Source organism: Epinephelus fuscoguttatus, linkage group LG3 (genome assembly GCF_011397635.1).
Source record: "Epinephelus fuscoguttatus linkage group LG3, E.fuscoguttatus.final_Chr_v1".
NCBI lineage: Eukaryota > Metazoa > Chordata > Actinopteri > Perciformes > Serranidae > Epinephelus > Epinephelus fuscoguttatus.
In genome coordinates, this window is record NC_064754.1 from 24,583,208 (window position 1) to 24,605,416 (window position 22,209).

The 22,209-nt window shown below is 41.3% G+C and overlaps 1 protein-coding gene across 3 annotated transcripts in view; it reads left to right on the top strand.

Annotated features, from left to right (window-relative positions):
* Positions 1-22,209, top strand: part of tll1 (tolloid-like 1) — a 79,602-nt gene that overhangs the window by 18,035 nt on the left and 39,358 nt on the right. For all 3 annotated transcript variants that reach the window (XM_049571992.1, XM_049571991.1, XM_049571990.1), the window contains exon 3: positions 21,890-22,012. In XM_049571992.1, coding sequence (XP_049427949.1) covers positions 21,890-22,012 — 123 coding nt within the window. The remainder of the gene's footprint in view (positions 1-21,889; positions 22,013-22,209) is intronic.

Genomic DNA, 22,209 nt, shown 5'->3' on the forward strand with positions numbered 1-22,209 from the left:
TCAATCCTGAATATTTGAAAGGAATCCAATACTGATTTTCCGCAGTACTGATTCACCTGTACCAGCTCGATTTCTCACTTTTGCTTAGAAAGCGGCTGTTATTGCTACTAACCAATATAAGGAAAGTCGTCTTCATGTTATAGCCTTGTTATATTTATCCTTAAATAAAAACTTGAACGTCTACGACTTCAATGTCAATTTATTCCCACAGCATCGAAAATGGTATCAAATATCAATATTTTCCTAGATATTGTATCAAAGTTAAAAATCCCAGTATCGTGACAACACTAGTGTATAAATGTCTTCAATCTTATTGTAACATTAAGACTGCTCTTTTTACGATCACCACCAAGACCAGTAAGGATAATGGTTGAGTGTTAACCCTCCACCCGTACCAGCATCATTCCTACAGAGCAGGTGGAGGAATCTGAGAAGTGTTGAGGTGATGCATCGTCTTTGTTTTGATTCTTGTTCTGGTTACACCCGTCTGTCTGTGTGTGTGCACAGATGTGTGTTGTGAACACGTCTACATGTTCATATGTGTTATAATTGCACTTCTGGGCCTTAATGTTGTCTGTGATGACATGTTGGACTGATAAGAACTCCACCCAGAGCACTGAGCGTCCACACGCTGACCAACACACATTCTTCACATACCAAATACACAAACCTGACAACCCTGGACACTGGCCAGTGTGTGTGTGTGTCTGTGTGTGTGTTTTCATGTGCATGATACACTGATCTCTGTGTGAGTGATTTTATGTTGATACTGCAATCCCATGACTTTGTGGTTTTTAGTTATGCTGACCTGACCGTGTGTGTGAGTGTGTGTGTGTGTTTAGATTGAAGCCCAGCAGGTTAAGGGGAGACAGTCAGTCTACTTATGTTTGAGTAACTGAGCGACTCTTGTGGGTTAAAATAACTGGGTGAGAAAACACAGGCAATGTTTTTATTTGCTAGAAATATCAGTGTACATAAAGAATGTATTCATAGTTACATGCTTAGATTACCGGCACGAGTATTACGTTTTCTCTAAACCAGTTTCTGTTTCTGCAAATTTGTGACGATCATGTACACATGTTTTACTGAATCTTTTCATTTTTAAATGTAGTTTTTAAGGAACTGTGTTGCCTTCAGTAGATAGTTGACACTGCCAACTTGACAGCTAATAACTCAGAGAAAGCGAGGGAAGGGGGGCAACATGCGGCAAACATCCCTCTGGACTTGAACTGGGAACATCACATGTACATGGTATGCATGTTGTGTTCAGATCCAAATCAAATGTCGGCCTCGCTTTATTCATGCAGATTCATGCCAGACTTCTGAAGTGCAGTCCCTGTTTCTACAAACGACCAAAAGACAATACATTTTCTGTAACTACCTAATGACACTTTTTGTGTGGCAGCTTTCAAAACTTTTATTCAAACACTATTTTGCTCATATTCATGTTCAGTCCAGTGGACTTACAGGATTTACCCAACATTCACTTCACCTTCAGTCACCTTATTCATCTTTATCCTCCTCTTACGTTCTCTTGTATCGGGACAAGCTTCTGAATGAGGTGATTTTATCTAGTCAGTGATGGGAATAGATACGATTTGCTTTTCAGTTCAATTTTTTTTTATCTATTTCTGTATTGATTCCTGATCTTTTTTTTGTGTGGGAAAAGGTAGTGAAGTCGAGTCCACGGAAGCTAGGTTTTGTGCCTAGCTGCGGTTCATTTAGGTGAAGAGACAGGATTTCACTGCGTCATCAATCACAAAAAACGCGGCTGTTTATGGCACTCATTTTTGGCAGGAGTATCATGTTGAGGTCCATGTCATTGGTCCCACAGCCCATTGGTCCGACATCCCATTAGTCCGACGGTCCGCAGTGCTGAACGGCTCCCGGCGGGCGTATTTCTACCTTGATGGTGCGCCGCGACCAGCTCTGGGTCAGCTGGGAAAGGCTTGAGGCGAAGCAGGCTCACAGCTTATGTGTTTGTCACTTTCTTTTTCATTTTAACCCACACCATGATCTTTTCCTAACCCTAACCAAGTGGTTTTTGTGCCTAAACCTAACCAGACCTTAACCACAGGGCATCATGATGATTTCGGAACAATGGGACTTTGGAACAGTGGGTTTAATATGGTCGGAACAATGGGATGTCGGACCAATGGGCAGTTCCCATCATGTTGCGGGTGATACAGTTGAGTTCAGGATGGGATTTCGAAGCCCGGACCGTGTGAGGCTGTTAAGGAGTGTGGTTCCTTCTCAGCTGCTTTATCAGCTCCTCCAGCAGTAGCCTCTGGTTCTGCCGCTGCTAGTGGGAGTGAAGGTCACGGACCCGTCAGAGATGCATCTCGACAATGTTGTGGAAAAAGATGCGTTAGCATTTTTCCGATGTTTCCACCCTTACTTGAAAACATCATTTTACAGACATTACAAGCAGCACTGTTGTCATCTTTCTTTGTGAAATGAACCCACATTTCGGCCCATTTCTTCACCATGACTCCCTCTTGTTGCCAATTTACAGCAGCATAGATGTATGAGTTTGACATCACTGTTTTGCAGTGCACAACTGTCAAACATTCTGACATGGAATAAGAATATAGTCCACCAGGAATGGGTCCTACAACCCGGAAATTAGTTAGCGTTTTACCACTGGTGGTTCCCTCACCTCAAAGTCAAAGTTTTTTTTTTAAATGGGTTTTTGGATAAGATACCTGAAATAAGGTCTGTGGTTAACACAAGTTTTAGAGACCTTTGTGTTTTGTTGTACGACATAAAATATGTCAGTAAGTACCATTTGTGAGTTTTGAAGTTTCTATGTGTCGGTAAGGCGGTTGCTAACATGTGGGTAAGTAAGACTACAGAACATCATCACGCCGAACATGGCTTTTTATTCTTGGTATGGTGGTGACATTAGGTAATGCAACTGAAGTGTAGTTAGTTGATTGTCTAACGTTAACTTTTACTTCTGCCGATTGCATTTAGGCTTCAATAACCATGAAAGTGGTGTTCATTTGTGTAGATTTTCTAGCTGAACAAAACGCGTAAGTATCATATATATATTTGTTTGCCACAGATCTTATTTTCGGCAATAATCCAAAATCCAGTGGAAAAATCCCCAAAGGCTTTTTAACGAGGGGACCAGTGCGATGCTAACTTCTGCATCGGCCTACAGAGAAACGTCATCCCTGGAGCACTCTATCGGTAAGCTCAGAGGCATATTATTCCAATGGATCGGACAACCTGGACCTGGTTGTCAACTGGAACTGCTTCTCGATTTCCATCTCTAATTACATATTAGCTGTGGAGGTGAAATGTTTGGTGGATTACGCTATAAGTTGAATGGCAGAAAATTATACGGTTGACAAAATAATCTCACCACAAGGTCCATTTAGCAGCTGTTATGGAGCTTTTGGCTGAAATATAGCGTCCTCATCTGCATATGGAGGTTCTCAATTTCTACAGAATGGCATTTGTTCAACGCCTTTAGGACTTCTCATTTATCTTAACCAAAAACCTGAGGTTCAAAGTTGACTTTGAAAACTGATCAACAACAGTTTCTTATGCCTGATTAATCTTTATTCAAATGAGTTATTCAAGGATATTGAGCAAAAATGCAAAACAGTCACTGATTTTGGCTTCTCACATGAGGATTTGCTTTTTTCTCAGTTTCATATCATTTTCATCATCATCTTCATCTAATTTTATTTGATATATATATATATAAAGCAAATATCAGTGGGTTTTATACTGATGGTAGGACAAAACAAGTAACTGTACGTGGGCTCTGAGAACTTGGGCATGGGCTTTTACTTTCACTTCCGCTGGTGAACGTGTTTACAAACATTAACCAACAAGTCTGCAGAGCATCCTCCATTTATATGATCAGATCTCCAAAACCGTCCCACCCCACCCACCCAAAGGGGAAGAAATAACAATTAAAACATCATATACATCAATGTGTATCATTGCAACATCCACATTTACATATAGACACACATAAAACCTCAAACATCTAAACACATACACAGACACGCACCCACAAATGCACCAGTCAGAATCTACACATGTACATGCATGATACATCAGTTGACAAGTTTACAGTGTCTTTTCTGCACGTGCATCCATTAATTGAAAAATTTATCAACAGATTAATCAATAATGAAGATAAGTCTTAGTTGCCCTCCGCTAGTGTGGACCCATTTCGCTGTCAGTGTGTAAAGAGTTGGTGGCTGTGTGTGTCTGTGTGTGTGTGCAGCTTGTAAGAAGTGGAAGCGCGGCTCATTCCAGGCCTGACCCTGTGGCATCGGTCTGAGTGGTTGGTATTCCGCCTCCTGTTTTTGCTGGGAAAACACAAGGGGAATATTTGGCTGTCTGCTTATCTCCTCTGAGTCCCGCGCTGGTAGACAGGAGAACACACACTTCCAGGCCTTTGTGAAGTGATTTCCCTACGCGAACACACACATGCACACAGACGCACACACTCAGTACGCACACACACACGCAGAGCTCCCTCCATTCACCCGCGCTTATCTCTTCCTGGTTGTCTGCATCCTGCTACTCAGCTGGAGATGACACACACGCGGGCATGCACGCACACACTCGTGGGGACGTGCACGAGCTCCTACGCTCACTCAAGAGTCATTCATGCTTCCTTCCAAATCACTGTTCTCATAAAATGCTCACACAAACGGAGTGAAAGCTAAACAAACCACGATGTCCGAGTGAAGCTGCGGGTCATTTCTTCAGGAGTGACCCGGGAGACTGACTGCCTGCTCTTTAAATACAATAGTGGTGTATCACAGGAGTGTACAGCATTGTAGTACAATATATAATGTACATGTTCTCGTGGGCGTACATCGCTGAACTCTGATGTTGCCATACAGGATTTACAATAAGAGCTCACGCGGCAACATGGGTGGAAACAAAACAAAAACAGTCACGTTAGGATTTTAAAGAAAATTGTGCAATCTGAGTCACTCTGCTGAGAAGCAACAGGACTGATGCAGCTTTTTTACTGCATTGATTATTCTGTTCTCGTATCCACCTGGGGGTCACAGAGCCGAGTCAGGTAAAATACCTCTGGTCTCTCTGCTTGACTTTAAAGCTCTCACAAGTACAAGGATGAATGAATTAGTTGGTTGTTGTCATTGTGAGTAGGCATCCTAATATTTCTACATGTAACTGTGTATCTTATATGTTTTTTTTATTGTGTTGTTGTTTGGCTGTAACTTTTTTTGTATGCTCCTGTCTTCGCCAGGGTATATGATGTCATTGTTGTTTTGTTTCACAGGTGTAGGAGTTGCTGTTGTGTTGGTTCACTTTAGCTTGATAAAGACATCGGTACATTTGGTTGTTTGCGTGCCAGAAAACATTGAACGGCACTATTTTTGTTTTGTAAAACAAACATTTACACTGTATTTTACACTGGTTTGTCAAACAGTCTAAAATATCTTAATTTTTGTTGTCACTGCAGTATTTCCCCAAGGATTTCTTTCCAGCAGTGGTGCTGAAGTGTGACTTTTATTTTGAGCTACCAGATGATATTCAGCATGTCTGCTGACACGAGATGGACTGTAGACAATTACATTTAATAAAATACTTTCTATACCCCAGAGGCTGTTGCAATCACTTCTGCATGTTGGGGCAGATGTAACATCTGACATCTAGTGTTTCAATCAATACTGTGACTCTAACACTGCTTGTAAAAACAACTGATGACTGTTAACAAGTAGAACACAGATACAAGTTACCTACATAAAAATTGTATCAATAGTGCAAGTGTTTTTTTTGTTACAAAAAAACCCTGGTCCCTAATAGACAACAAGACAACTCAAATCCTGGAGAAATGCAGATGAGATAGAGGCACAGTACAGGACAAGACAAAGCTAACTGTAAATGCTGTCAAAAAGCAGTGCAGTGTATCAGAGCCTCTACAGAGGCACTCAGTGTGGTGTGTGTATGTGGTGTGTGAGAAGAGACGGACTGTGTCTGTACTTTCATTTTTTGATGATCACTGAGATCTGAGTTCTACATTTTGGTCTTGTCATGCATTAGCATGGCTGGAATGACAGTAAAGAGTCCTTGATCCTTGATCCTTGATCCTTGATCCTTGATCAGGTTAGAGTAAACCATGAACGTAACAGTAAATGTTCAGTGTGAGCTACAGTTTATCAGAACAGACAGACCAGTGAAGCTGTTTTAGTGGTGTGCAGAGAAATTGTCTCAGGTGTTGATCACTGATCACTGGTGCTGATTGGCCTTCAAACCATTTAGAACCAATATCAGCTGATAATGATCAGTGGCCAATTGATTGGAGCACCCTTATCTGGGGGTGTTTGATTTATAATCCCTGCTTGTTCCTGACTCTGGCTGCTCAAAGCGGAGATAGCGAGTTCATTGCATATGGGTCCATGTCATTGGTCCGACAGCCCGTTGGTTCGACATCCCATTAGTCCGACTGTCCGCGGTGCTGAACGGCTCGCAGCAGGCTCTGGGTCAGCTGGGAAAGGCTTGAGGCGGAGCAGGCTCACAGCTTATGTGTTTGCCACTTTCTTTTTCATTTTAACCCACACCATGATCTTTTCCTGATCCTAACCAGTGGTTTTTGTGCCTAAACCTAACCAGACCTTAACCACAGGGCGTCATGATGATTTCGGAACGGACTTCGGAACAATGGGTTTAATATGGTCGGAACAATGGGGTGTCGAACCAATGGGATGTCGGACCAATGGGCAGTTCCCATTGCATATGAGGAGATTTTCATATAGCAGCGCCACTGCTAAATGCATAAAGGCGAAACACTTAACTGTTCTTTTCAATACATTCTCACTCTGATCTTGTCACATATTGACGTTTTGGTCATGGACTTTTCACGTCCACATATGACATGGAAGGTACCCTGGGTGCGTTGGTTGTTGACGTTCTGGGACACCGTGTCAAGTTCTGCCTGTTACATGCATTGTCTTCTGTCAAAATACATTTTTTTTCCACAGGAAATTTACGGTTCACATACAGTCTCTTTCAAAATAAACACACACACACAGTATGTTGGTACATAGTGCCATCACAAATTGACGTTTTTTTTCCTTCAACAAAAAAAGCACACATGGTTGGGTTTAGGCAACAAAAACAAGAACACCACTTTCTTGGGTGAAAGTGTTTGTTGGATGCATCCACCACACCTCCCGCCCGCCCCACTTGGACTTTTGCCACCTGAACTTTGGTTCTTGTCCCGCAGCGTTTCCTGCCACCGGGTGCCATTAAACTATAACGGCAACGACATCATCCTGATGTTAAAGGACTTTTTTTTTTGTTGGTTTCTGACTCCGCAAGTCACTGCCTAAGCATTGGGTTTCAATGACTTCGGAGTGAGACTGGGCTCTTTTTTTCTGTAATTTTACCGTATATCTATGTTCCTGAAATAAATAATAGGCTAATTCCAATATTTTGTGTCAAATAGTCACAGTGCTGTCTGTTCCTGCTGTGACAATCTATGTGAGGTGGCGTACACTGTCGACATTGAATCGGTGGGTATATTCATAATTGTCATGGAAGGTCTGGTCTGTTAAGCAAAGTAACACAAACAAATGTAACTGTGTAGGGCTGAGCAATATATTTATATTATATCAGTATCGTGATATGAGACTTATCATTTGAAATTTTGTTTGTTGTCTTGTCCTGGTGTTAAAGGCTGCGTTATAGTGATGTGATGTAATTTTCTTAACTCACCAGACTGTTTGGTCAAAAATGTTATGATATTGGGGCATTGGTGGCTTAGTGGATAGAGCAGGCACCCCATGTACAAAGGCTCAGTCCTTGTGGCAGCAGCCGCGGGCTCGCCTCCAGCCTACTACTTTCGATATAGGTATTTTTTGGCTGTTGTGGGGGATATCTGGTGTCCGTTCACAAAAGTTGATGGCTGTGGACATTTTGCCTGTGGGCTGCAGATAAATGAAACAAAGGAGAGCAGCTGAAGGAAAGCTTCGTAGAAACAACACTTAACTTGTATTTTGGTCTTTTTGGATTTGGGTGACATTTTACTGACTGCAGGTGTTCATACAGCTGATTTGACATAGGTTTAACTGTCACTCTTGTATTCTATCAGTGCATCAGGTGTATCGTAATCATTTGAACGTGTGTGTGCCCATGCCCATGTATATGATATGTGTGCGTTTGAGTTTTTCAGTCACAGTGAAACCCACCATGTCGTGACAGCGAGCTGCAGCTACTGTTCACCCCTTCCCCCATCTCTCAGTAGGAAGGAAACTAGAGCAATGTGTGTATGTGTGTGTGTTGACACTGTGGCTGCGTTATGTGTGTGTGTGTGTGTGTGTGTGTGTGTGCGTGTGAGCGAGAGGACGAGCGGTCTCACTCATATTATATTAAACAGGATTTTCCCGAGCAGAGTGCTCCTGCCACTGAGCTTCCGAAGTCTTCTTCAGGATTCCCGCCTCAGCACAAACTCTGCGGCCACGCTGAGAGCCCACTGTTTGTTTTGGAGCGTCATTGTTCCGGAGCTACAGAAGCCATGAGTCAGCAGCGCCGTCACTCCGCCCACCTGCCACGCATTGCTCAATTATTAAATGTCTGGCTGCTTTTATGTCACCTAGCTTTTCCTGATGGTATTTATAGCAGCAAAATGATTCGCATACACCCATTATTGGCTGAGAGAAAGCCGCCTTCCCTTTACAGTCAAACCCTTATTTTGTCTCAGCTGTCTCTAGTATTGTAGGAATCTATATGAGGTCACAGATGCAGCCTCCCTGCAACACATGATGCAGAGCTACACACTTTCAGCAAGTCCGCTAGGTTGATATTTAGCTAGAAGCAAGCCTTAAGGTGTGTGCTGTACAAATGTGCAAAGACAGCACTGCATGTACTGTTATGGAGAGATAGAAAGTGAAGGTCAGCTGGACTAGCGTTTACCTCTCATCCAAAAGGCTTCTTCAGTTTGTAATGAGGTGGAGTCCCAGGCATTTTACCTCTGTGGGAAAAGTTACACCTTGCGAGTCGGTGAGGTCACATGTGGGTCATTCGTCCACCTGGCTGTGATGTTTAGAGTCACATGATTCAAGGCAAATAACCACACTACGTTTCTGGTCTCTACCACCTCCTTAAGGAAATATAAATGTTATGAGAGCAGTGAGAGCGATCCCAAAAAAGTTAAATTATGTTCCGGATGACAAAACAGTGAGCTGAAACTCACTGTAACACGCAGTGCGACCAACTGCCACGGCATGCCTGCAGCAGAATACGTCGATTGCATTCAATTGAAGCTGCCTCACCGACCACGTATGACATGCTTTTCTTTATGCGTGACTCTGTGGCCCTCCAACAGGTTAAGCTAGCTGTGTCACATGTAAAGGAATATTTTACTCACAAAATAAACATTTGGGATGAGCATATCTTGGTTCGTCATGCTATGTTACCTTGAATTGATTTACTGATTGATGTGACGATGTTTAACAGCAGCAAAACTACATGAAATCATCCGTTTACGAACTCTCACTCAACTTTTGCAGTATGATCAGAGTTTAATTTATCCAACGTTATGCTCAGTTCCTCTCAAACACATGCATTTTCACCAAAACATTACAAATTAAACTGAACCTAAAGTGAATCTTATCTGTACTTTCTTCAGAGCCATCCTCCATAAGTAAAGTTTTAATGGTCATTCTGTGGGTGAAGAACTCCAGGAATCAAAGTGACATCAAACCTTACAAAAGTTAGTCCTCTAATGAGTGAAGCTGTGTAGTCACACCTGATGTACAGATCGAAGGACATACATACAGAGCAGAATCATCCTCACAATAATCAACATTGTTCTCTGTTGTTTATCTGTCATTTGATCTTCGTTCATGTAAGAGCCTGTTGCTCGCTGCCCCCCTAAAGGTGCACACCCAGGACACCCTGATGGTTAGATTGAGCCATGTCCCGTCACAATGTCTGGCCAAACCCATGACCTGCTGGAGAGGAATCTCAGTGTCACAATAATGTGATTAGAAGGTTACACCAGCTCTCAGTGTGTGTGTGTGTGTGTGTGTGTGTGTGCGTGTGCATGTGTATGTGGGTGTCATATGATATTGTTATTTTGCTTCATACTGAACATTTCTTTGTCTGTTGTCTCCTTCAGTTTAGGTGGTGAAGTGATCTCTAAGTGTGCGCTCTTTTGAGGTTGGACATGTTAGTTTTTAATGAACATTATAATCATCCACATTTTAAATTCACTTACATTTAACAAACTCAAAGACTGTTTTTGCAAAGCAGCTTAATGACCTTTTCTTTTTACTTTTATTTTGGTTTTTACTCAAGTAATCGTAATTATACTTCAGAATTATATTTTGGTATGATCTCCTCCGTAAGCACCTCTAATGTGCTCTCATCAGAGTAAGACACACAGTTTGATTTAAGGTGATTGATGTAACAAAATATAAAGATAAAAAGTCTTCCTGTTAACTGGGTTTGTTTATGATCAGTCTGGGATGTATTTCCAGGCTAATTTAGACATCCAGTTGTTCGCCTTTCTGCTCTGCCATCTGTAATTAGCTACGTTCATGCTTGAAGAAACTTTTCCTACCCTAATCTGTAAACACACACACACACACACACACACACACACACACACACACACACACACACACACACACTATGCTCTTTTTTTCATGACTGTTTTATCCTATGTCACAGCAGTCAAGATAATCCCGTCCTGTCTCACTCTGTAACACACATGCTTGCAGGAGGGTGGGGGTTTGAACTTTTTGAACTTGTACTGAGCTTCTACATTTTTCATTTTTTTTCTCTATAAAGCACATTTTTGACCGATGACATTACCAACTCGTGCATCTCTTCACATTACAACACCTTACTTGTGCCAAGTGGCATGTTGTTACTCCATCTTAAACACTCACAAAGAAAGCCATGAAATATAATCATAGTACAAAGTGCTACTTAAAGTGATGCTTTGCAGTTTTCTCCACAATGGAGGCTGTGGTTAACTTGGTTTCAAAGTTAAAATAGATTCCAACAGTGTATAGTATCAAAATAACCATAGAAACTACCACTAATGTATGGTAATCAAGCCCAGTTTTAAATATATGATGATTCCTTATGATTTATTGTGCCAATGCCAACATTCAGGGCAGGAGCAGGAAATGGTGAGGTAGTGGGTATGACTTTAATGCAGGAGGCACCAGTCTGTCCCTAAACTTAAATATACCTTAACCACACTTTATTTTCTGTAACAACGATCTTTCCCAAACCTTAAAAATACTGTAGTTGCCATGTGCAGCTATTGTCGAAAGTGAGAATTTGAAATACAAAAAAGAAAATGTCACTGAAAGTTATCTGCAGTTTTGCAGAATTGTCCAAAATTGATATTGTTGTCTGGTGGTAGGGTTTTATTATCCATTTCTCCTTACTGTCTGTCTGTATGCTCAGTATGTTTCAAACTCGAACAGTTTGTGGTTGGATCGATCAAAGCTGATCAGATCAACTGACTAGAGAAGCAGCCACTGCAGAGTAGAGTGGAAGCAAGCCAAACCTTTGACCCAGCTCTTGATTGCGGGGTGTGGAGTCCATGGGAACTCAGCAGGTTCCATCTAAAGTTGGCTGAAAAATAATGAACATTTAGAAATAGAGTGTTCTATTTCCATAGAAATTAATAGACAGTTAAGATTCACTTTCACTCTGCCTGGTTTTCTGCTGCTCCATCTGTGCCCAGAGTATGTTCTGTGCTCTGAAAGTGTGGTGCTCTGAATAACTGAACAGTATTTCAATATAGTTTCTAATGACCGATCCAGCTCCAGAATTAAAAAGTCAATATGTGGCTTCAAAACTGATATGGTGATGGGCTGCCACAAATAATTGAATGTGTGAAAAACCCTGTGAAGTGACATGCCCAGTAGTCAGTCAGGCCAGTGAATGAGTTTTAAGCAGGTTTGTCAGGTGTGTGAATGAGAGAGCTCTGACATGTGGTTTTGACCAATAGAAGATCAACATGTGAGCCCACAAACATGCATAACCAGCTCAACAGTCAGACTGCAACTAGCAGCTATTTTTTTTTTTATCATTTATTTATTTTGTTGTTTCATGAAATGTCTGAGAATACTGAAAATTGTCCATCATGAGGTGAAGTTTTTAGATGCCTTCTTTTGTCCAACCAGTGCTCCAAAACCCAGAGAAATCCAGTTTCCTGTGATACAAGACCAGTAAAGCTGGTGAATGTTCACAATTTAGAAGCTGGAGCCAATGAATTCTACGTATGTTTGATTAAAAGAACAACTTAAATTATAAATGCCTATTCATTTCTCTCTATAAATCGATTAATAGTTTCAGCTTTACTGGACAGGGTCATATGTAAGAATGGAGGCAGCTACAGTACACTGTATTTGGCCATATTCTGTCAGAAGTATGGTTGTTTGGAATACACTGCCCATACTTAAATGTGACAGGAGTGATTTGGGAAGCTTCTGTGGACATTAATATGATACAGGATTTCCAAACTTGTCACTTTGGGAATTCATTGTTAAAGCTGTGCATTCAAGTGGACATCAGTCTCCATTCGAACTGAACTGCAAACTATTAACAGTCTCTCCATCTTACAAGGGTTGACTGAACATTTTGGGTGGAGGAGCATCACTTTAATGACCCACTCTTGTGGTGTACTTTTTTTTAAGGGTGCATTTTTGTAACCTTGCTTCATCACGATTGTTTCCAACAGTGTCTGCATACAGTGAGGTCGAACTGCAGCACCTGTTGTTGCCCACAAAGGGTTAACCTGGATCAAGCAGCTTGCACAACAATTACTTTTGGAGAAAATCCTCAAACAGGGCCGAGATAATCTCTTTTTAATATTACAGTACATTCACAGTCTCAGTTATATACGGTGTAATAATATCACACAAGTGGAAGGGGTTCATTCACATGCACATGTTCACACACACACACACACACACACACACACACACACACACACACACACACACACACACGTGCACACACAGACACATCTTAGCCCACCTACAGTGTGACCTTATATTTGCTTAATGAGGAGCTTAGTGAGGTGTGTGTGTGTGTGTGTGTGTGTGTGTGTGTTAGATACACCCCAGTGAGTACAGCATGGGTGCATAACTCAGCAGTGTATAATTCTCCACTGCATCGTACCAACATGTTAAAGGAACTGAGTAAACCCCTTAAAGTAACAAGTAAAATGAGAAACAGGTCTTAAAAATATTGATACTGGGGCTGCCAGCACCATGCCAGTCCATCCTTGTTCTGAAGACGACGAATACCACCGCTTTATCACTGGTTTCAGCGTCAGACACCTGATGCCAAAGTCACATTTGGTGGCGTCAGTATGTAACATGGCCGGACAGCACCTGTTGCAGCAGTATGATACACTGGTGGAAGGTGGAAGGTTGAAATGCTGCTGATAACAATGTAAGGAGGTAACATATGAAGCTGAAAAGTCCCTCGGCGGGTTGGAGGGGTGTTGGAGAGGTCCCTGTATGGATATAAAGCCATACCCTGATGTTTTTTCTGAACCTAACCATGTGCTTTGGTGATATCCTGGTTTTGGTAGCAGCGTCCTAGACCATCAACAGCAGATGCAGAAGAATACCTTGCATGTAATATGTAGACCTGAAAGGACAAAACCGCAATATGTTACGACTTGAGATGAGAATGCATTGGCTGTGCGTAGGGCATTGATTCACTCAGCCCCTCGCCCTCCTTTCTCCTACTCTCTACTCAGAGTGGGTGGTATCTCCAGAGACAGACCTTCAGTCAGCAGCTGTAGCAACTTGAATTCAGCCAGCGCCAACCCTATCACCTGGGTTCATAGTGGACTGATGGCCAGCAGCAGCACTGGCTCTAACTTGTGTCATGGCAGCAACAGAAAGTTTGCGGAACTGGTGGGTAGTTGGCAAGCTCCAGGACCAGAATCCCTGTGCTTGGGTTTGTGCTGGCTGAATTCAAGTTGCTATTGAAGGTACTTGTCGCAGATTTATAATAATATCTAGATACCAGACACAAAGATTGCACCTTTTAATTCCAATAGAGTTGCTCACTTGCCGCATATGTCAAAATTTCTTCCAAATTTACTTCCATGGTATGCGGCCCGCTGAGTATACACAGAAGTGTTTGTCCCGCTGGCCCCACCCGCACGTTTCTACTGAGCTCATAGACTTAACATTATGATGATGTCACAGATTTTTAAATCACTTTTCTTGGCTTGAGGACAGTTTTAGGAATATGAAACCACCAAGGCTCAAAGATTCATAATAGAAAGAGTCAGAATCAGCCTTGTTTGCAAATCGAGGTGTCCTGTCAACAATTTTACAGACGTCTTTTTTTATGATGTTGGCCTGTGGGGAAAATGCTTTTTGAGCCGCAGGAAATTTTGTCACTTCAATACTGCGAGTCACCACTGGGAAAAATTGGTTGCAAAGCTGAACAGTGTCCTGCGGGCCTGGTCCTTGTCCTCATACCGTCTGCCATTTACTGCTGTCAAACAGTTACATAATAACAACCATGTATATATTTAGTCACGTGTCTCAAGCTGTGACCAGTTCAGCTGTTGCCACACTCATTAAATCAGTGCATATCTTAATGGAAATTGGAATGGAGTCTGGCGCCAGACTTTGTTGGAAAGGAAACCAGCAATAGTGTCCAAAAATAAATAAATAAAAACAGCTGGGATTGTCTCAACGACTGAAAACAAAAACATATGCTTTTGAAAAGATGCTATAATAACATACAAAACAATAGTGACTTTGAGGTGATATAATAAATAGATGATAAATAGAAGCTATAAATACTCAAGCAGGACACGAATAAATTCTCATAGAAATGTCGCCTTAATTAATGTAAGAAACATAAAATATAAAAAGTAGAGAATAAAATCATTTTAAATAAATGCTATTTATCACAATTTAAATGGATAAATTAGTGTATTAACAGATTAAAATTAAGCACTGAGAACATTTCTGATCAGGATGACGTGTTCTCTACGGGCTCCATTACCGCTAAGTATAAGTGTATACTGTACTGTTCAGGTGCAAATTATGTTTCATTGGGCATTGTTGTATGAGGATAAAGATTTTCATATTTCAGCTCTCTCACACACAGTCACACAGAGTCACTGTTGTACATTTGACATTTGTTACCAGGCTGCAGAATAAACTTGCAAAAAGCCAACATCTGTCGTGTCCACCTGAGAAGTTGATCAATACAACAAAAACCGATCTGCTCGCTCTGTAAACAGCCACCACGGTGGGAGGTGCTGGATGCATGTGAGGAAAGTCAGCCTCTCAGTTTGTGTTTGGTGCATTATTCCTGTGTGTGTGTATGTGTGTGTTTGCTGCAGTGCCCCTGCTGAAGGGCGAACAGTAAGGCCCTGGTCAGCATGATGTAGGTCTCCTGGGACGTCCTGGGGTTTTTGGATCAATACTTTTCCTCCTGCATCTCCCTGCCTCACTGTCCTCACCCCTCCTCACCCACTGGCTTGACTTTGGGCTATTTATGGTGTCTCTATGGATTAACAAGACCCCAACAATCAATGGGCCAAACTTACTATCACTGTACTCTCCTCTTCTCGCTTTGTAGCTCTGCTTGTGTCAGCTCCTTTTCTCTGGAAAACTTTTAGTCCTTGTAGTTTCTCTTGTTGTCCTGAAATATCCAAAACCACTAGGTGTGTAATGTCACAAACACTCGGTCCCACAGATAGAAACAAAAGTCAGGGGAATATTATTTCTAATGCTGGTGCAGTGGGATGCGGTCTATCTTTATATGAGAATTCACACAGATAATAACCTTTTGCTGGCGAAGTCTCTTGAGGTATTAAGTGGATTCTGTTTTTGCACCCATTTGGTAGTTCTTGTGGCTCGCTGTGACACCACTTTGGCACAATTTGCAGTAGACGGGGAGCGTCAGTAGAAACTGTGTCGCCCACACTGCAATTTGTACCAGCGCCTGTTCAGACCACATCTTAGCACAAGAGCTTTTTTTTTTTTTTTTTTTTTTAAATGGTACAAGTGTTATTTTTGTGGGTTTATATGGCAAAGCCACACCAACATCAACCTCTTCAGAGTCAAATAAACCTATTTTATAGATGTCGAGTTTGACCACTTCACTTTTCGACCAGTGACTCACTGCATGCAGCCTTTTAAGTAAAAACAGCACACAAAGGAGAAAAACATTTTATTGTACTACAAAGTTCGTTACATCTGCACAGTTCATCACTGTTTTCCAACAGCAGTGTGACAATACAAATAAACTGATGTGATTGATGCCTACCACGTCATCACCAAATGATGCCTTATTTGTGCTAATCAAATCTCTTTAACAAGTGCCAGTTTACAAGCTGTGTGATGGTATACACGGTTATGAAATACTAAAAACCTGTTTGTCATGTCCAAGTTTCAGCAGCATGAACCCTGTGTGTACTTGCACTACTTGTACTTTGTATGTGTACTCTGATTCAGACAGACAGGGCACTGAAGATACAGTATAATTGATTGATAATGGTAAAATAATCCAGTGAATGGCATCAGATGAAATCTAAATTGACAGAAAATTGATCAGCAACTATTGTTATCAAGTAAAAAAGCCAAATATTTCAAGGCACAAGCTTCTCAAATATGACAATGTGATGCTTTTACTTGTCTTAAATTTTGGCCAATTAGATTAAAAGTGAGAGTAGGCAAGGCAGGGTACAAGTCTTTTTCAATGAAGCAGGTGACGTGAAGCCACAAACTGATGGCCAACACTTGTCGCTACAAATCAAAGTTGAGTTTGCCTCAACTTTTTGAGTCAATGACGTGGTGAGGCGTCAACCAATCATATGTTTTTGTTTGTTTTAGCTGTGGTATTGTTTTATTTAGTTAAGTTAGCTGGTGCTATGTTAGCTTTATGTACTTTGGGGTGCACACAGGGATGCAATGGGGCAACAAAATGTGATGGTAAAATGGGGCTCAGACTCTGATCCTGAGCAGATATTTTTATGGCCAAATACAAACGAAATTCAATTGAGGTGCCTTGTGGCAAGCAGCAGACACACACAAACAACGTAACTACATTAACGGCAACTCAGCGGAAAAAGTAGCTGATCCCACTGTTGCGTTGACGCTTGTGGTGTGAACAGAGCATATGTCTTAGTATAGTCTAAAAAAGATACGTGATACATAATAAATACAATTCTAGCTGCTGTGCAGCGATGGGTCGGGTATGGGCATTTTTAGGCAATTCTGAGCAACCTCTGGAACCTAAGACGGTCATCTACCGCTCTGAGCTAATTGGCAAGTAGCAACTCAACAGTGGCTTCACAAATTGAGTAAGCCATTCACTGTTGTGTAGAAAAGCAACTATCCGTGCATGGAAAGGCAGATTTGAAACCACTGTAAAAAATTCAGTTATTAAGACAAAAATCTGAAAATACACATATTGCATCTAGACAGCATGGAGATGTTGGTAATTTGTTTGTAACAATGATTGATTTGCTTCATAAGTGAAAAACTGAAAATAAAAATTGCCATTTTTGCATTGACTCCAATTGTTCACATTAGAGCAAAATTCAAAATGCTGTCAAAAATTCAGTTTTTGAGATAAAATTCTGAAATTTGCCACACATCATCTACCATGACTATAGAATTTTGTCATTTTTTTCATGAACATTGAAGATTTATTTAGCAAGAATTTGCATGTATATGTTTACAGTACCGTTTACAGTCAAACATTTTGATGCACTGTAGGCTCAATTTTTGATAAATCAAAAATCTGAGAAACATAGTTTTTGTAGGACAGTCTGACAGACAGAAGATGCTCTGTAGCAAGTTTGGTGTCAATTGAGCAAAAATTGTGGGAGGAGATAGGTTTAAGAAGTTTTACAGTTTTTGAAAAAAAAACCAAAACAGAGTGATGAACTTCATATTTTTAATAGGTTTAAATGTACAAAAGTTTCTTCAGTATTGGGGCTACAGTTTGATGAAAGTTGTGAAGTTGTAGCACGTATGGTTGATTTGTTATGAATTTTCAACGTTTTGAACTTTAGACGCTTGCTGTAGCGCCACCGTCAGGACTATTGGCTTGAGTTTACAGCTGAGGATATCTGGCACGAGACTGGACCTTTGTGCAAAGTTTGGTGAGTTTTCACCCATGGGAAGTATGATTTCCTCGGAAGAAGAAAGAAGAATACCTAGGGTTACAATAGTGTCCTGGCAGCTTAGCTGCCCGGACCCTAATGATACAGATAATAATAGAAATACTTCACAGCAGCTCTACGCTTTAGATCAAAGGTTATCCTCATATCCATCTAACCAACATATCATACACCACCATTCGACAGCACACACTCCCTGTCCGTATCTGATATCATGATTTGTAAACCATCTGTGGTCATTGTGGTTTTGCTCCTCACTGCAACAATAGCTCGGAGTCGAGCACAATGGCACCCTGACCCCCCGTTTCCTTTAGTGGCAATCCTGATTAGCTAAGTGACAAGCTTCTCCCATGCCATTGTTAATGTATTAGTGTCTTGAGTCCCTGTGGAGGGCAGTAACTCCGCTCTGCTAATCATTTAGCGATGGTTATCACTCAGTTGTTCATTGTTAGAGGCTGGGAGATGTACTGTCGATATGGAGGGAGAGGGAGAGAGAAAAAGACAGAAATTGGTTGTAACGAGCCACAATAGGATGACGGAGGATGGGGATTGAAGCAGGAGTGATGTGGAAGGAAGGTTTTTGAGAAAGATGAGAGATTAGGCTGCTGTGGGAGCAGGAGTGATTTTAAGATTGTGTGATTGAAGTGTTTATTATGACTGATATACACACATACACATCACCAAAAAACTACTGAATAATGGTTGAAGTTTGAAATGTTGCATTACACACTTTTTTCATATGAACAAAAATTTTAAGAAAAAATATTCAAGGTTCAGCTTTGACATTATTTAATACAGGATTGCATAATGAAATGCAGTTGTAACTAGGGCTGCCTATTGTTTAAAAAATTATGATACCAGCACCCTTGAGGTGATACCGATACAGTGACCTTCATTTGACATCTTTTTTTCTGCTTCCTTCGTCACCCTTCATGTGAATGAAAGTATTCAGTTGCATAAGATGCCACTAGACGCAGGCAACCAATCTGTGTGTATGTGTGTGTGAGTGTGTGTGTGAGAGAGAGAGAGAGAGTCAAATTGTGTGTCGGTAAAACCGCCTGTCGGTTATATGCCGGGGGATAATGATGTGAAACTGTAGTGGGGCATCTTGGCAAGCCAAATTGCCAACTCCTTCAAATACACCGCCCTCAACTAAAGCTGCTGCAGTTATGGGCCAATCAGACGCATCAAATCAAAGAACACCTGCAGTGATTGGCTGCAAGCAAAACCATACAAATAGTCATTTTTCTTCTAGATTTTGGAACAAATGCAGATATTGTTTAACTGAAAATTTTAAAACTATTGTACTGGGTTATTTCTGCCAATACCTTAAATGTATTGAGTTATGATACCTAGCCCTAGTTTTAGCCCCCTCCACGTAACACACACGGAAAATGTATAAACAGATAGAATAACTAAGTAAGTAAGTAAGTAGCACCAAAGGAAGAAATTATAAAGAAATTACACAAAATTTTCTGTGTGTGTTTGCTGAGCTGCAGTAGAGGGGTGGTAACAAAAAGAGGGAATTTCTGCTAAAAAAATTAAGTAATTGTTTAAAATACACACTTGATTTGACTAGCTGAGACTGCTGCTGCCTCATATCAGCCTGAGTTGACCTTAAAAAATGTGCATTAGGAAGGGATCACAGCCAGCGAAGAGGGGTGATGAACACAACGGCCAATAGCTGTACATAAGAATGTGTGTTTTACAACAGATCTGATTAAATGTGAATATGTCCTTTTAACAGTGTGCACGAGTCACGTTGAAACCTTAAACCAGGCTGTAAGGAAAGAGGGAAGATGTGAGGATAAGGAGGAGAGACTGGAGTGGTCCGAGCAGGAAGGGAGGGAGGGAGGGTGTAGTGGAGGGGACGGCTGGGTGGGAGTGTCACTTGCCGAACGGCTTACACATGGCCTGATATCAGACCACTGTAAGACCACTGGGAGCTGAGCTGGTGACTGTGCATGAGGGGAGACTAAGCTCTCTGGGCAACTGAAATCAAACACAAGTTTATAGGTATTTGAGCGTAGTTTCAGGTGTTTAATTGGAGGGACAGTTTTGCTATTATCCAGAGAATCAATAAGGTTGATTAAGGTTTTAATTTATGTGATGACTTCACCTCTATCAGTGGTGTAGTGGTGGTTCACGAGGCGGGTGTACTAATAGGTAGATGGGTAGGTTACTGAGGAAGGAGTAGGTATGCTCTCCTATATATTCTACTGGCTTTTTGGCTAGTTAGCTGGGTATACTTTTAACAGCCAAAAAAAGATGTGGGTATACCCCGTATATCTGTGTATACCCTCTACTACACCACTGCCCTCCAGAGATAAAGAAAACACCTGTGCTACTTCCTGGTGAATTGTACCAGAATTGTATAATGTACAAATGTGACAGCTGCTGTAAACTTCTGCCAGGTGTAGAAATGCACATTGTATTTACTGAATCAAAGGCCCTAAGAGTTCTGCACTGCAGGCCTGAGTGGGTTAAACAGTTTGTACTTGAACTGAAATGAATTCTGTAAAAGATCCTCATTAACTGGATCCAATTTTGTTCTGGCCGAGTTGTTTTAATACCCACATGTTGAAGAAAAGTGGTCACTGCTTATTTACAAATTCTTTATAAGTCCTTGTAAAGTTTTTGTTATTGTCTCCATTTCTGACTCATCCATGGTTTGGATGACCTCTGGTTAATTAGAAGTAGGATTTAAAACTTATATGTGTTTCACAGAGAGCAGTGCTCTCTTTTTCATGAGCACACCATCCACACTCACACAGTTAGACTCACATTCATACTTGGAAGCTGCCATAGTATAACAAGAGTCTGATTTCATCACGTTCAGTAGCACCAAGTGAGCATTTGAAAACTTTAAATCTGTTGTCAGCACACCTTAGGCATAGTGATAAGGGACGAGCCACGTGCTGCTTTTTCACTTTACACACACACAGCAGGCAGCTGCAGACATTATAGGTGTGGAGTGACTGACAACATTATGAAAAGGATCCCTACAGAGACAGACCGCTTTGTCTAACCAGAACCAGCCCTGAAATTGCCACTACCAGACTCCATTTAAATAAACAATAATTTAAGCATCATAAAACACTCTTAATTCAAAGTCAACAGACACAAAATAAAACTCACAAAACCATCTTGGTTTGTCTTTCCATCGTTCCAGCAATCACCAGCTCTGGTTTGGTTGAATTAAACTTTAACCTTAATTAATACAGTTAGATGTGAAAACATGCTGCCTCTATACACGCTAAAATGACTGTTTATTTAAATGGAGTCTGGTGGGTTTGGTGATGGTGATTTTGGGTCTGTTTCTGGTTTAACAAAAAGGATCTCACTTGTTACAGTGACCCTACAGAGTCTGCCTCTGTAGGGATCCTTACCACAGTGTTGTCAGACACAGAGAGTGATAATCTGAGCCTGTCAGTGGCAAAAACAAACACTTATTGAGGGTGCATAATTCACCAGAGTGCATACAATGTAGCCTGTTCTGCAGCTGCCTGCTTCTGCGCTCTCCTCTGTACTGGACCAGTTTAAAGATTGTTGTTCCCATTAGTCACTCAGACAAAATAACACCGGAAAATAGGGACCAGGTTGAAAAATACCAAGATACAGGGAAAGGGTAGAAAGGCACTAACCTTGTTCCACTGATACTTTGATGATGATAATGATGATAATATGTTCAGGATTCTGCTGTTGATTGTGATTGTAACAGATGTTTCTCTTCACCTGCAGCTGCATTCTGGGGCGACATCGCTTTAGACGAGGAGGACCTGCGCATGTTCCAGATTGACAGGACGATAGACCTCACACAGCACACACACATGCACACACACTCCCGGCAGGGCCATACGTCTGGTGAGTGAACTCGACATCGCACTCTCACTCAGTAATCATCATGTAATGCTCTCTCTTGTGTTTCCTCTGAAACTCTTGCTCTCATTACCTATTGACTGAAGCGAAGCAGTTTGAGTAGGAAGGAAGTAGACAGAGGCCACTTGAGGATATCAGCATTTATTGTGCATTGTTTGTGTTTTGATTCTTGGCTCTTGTGT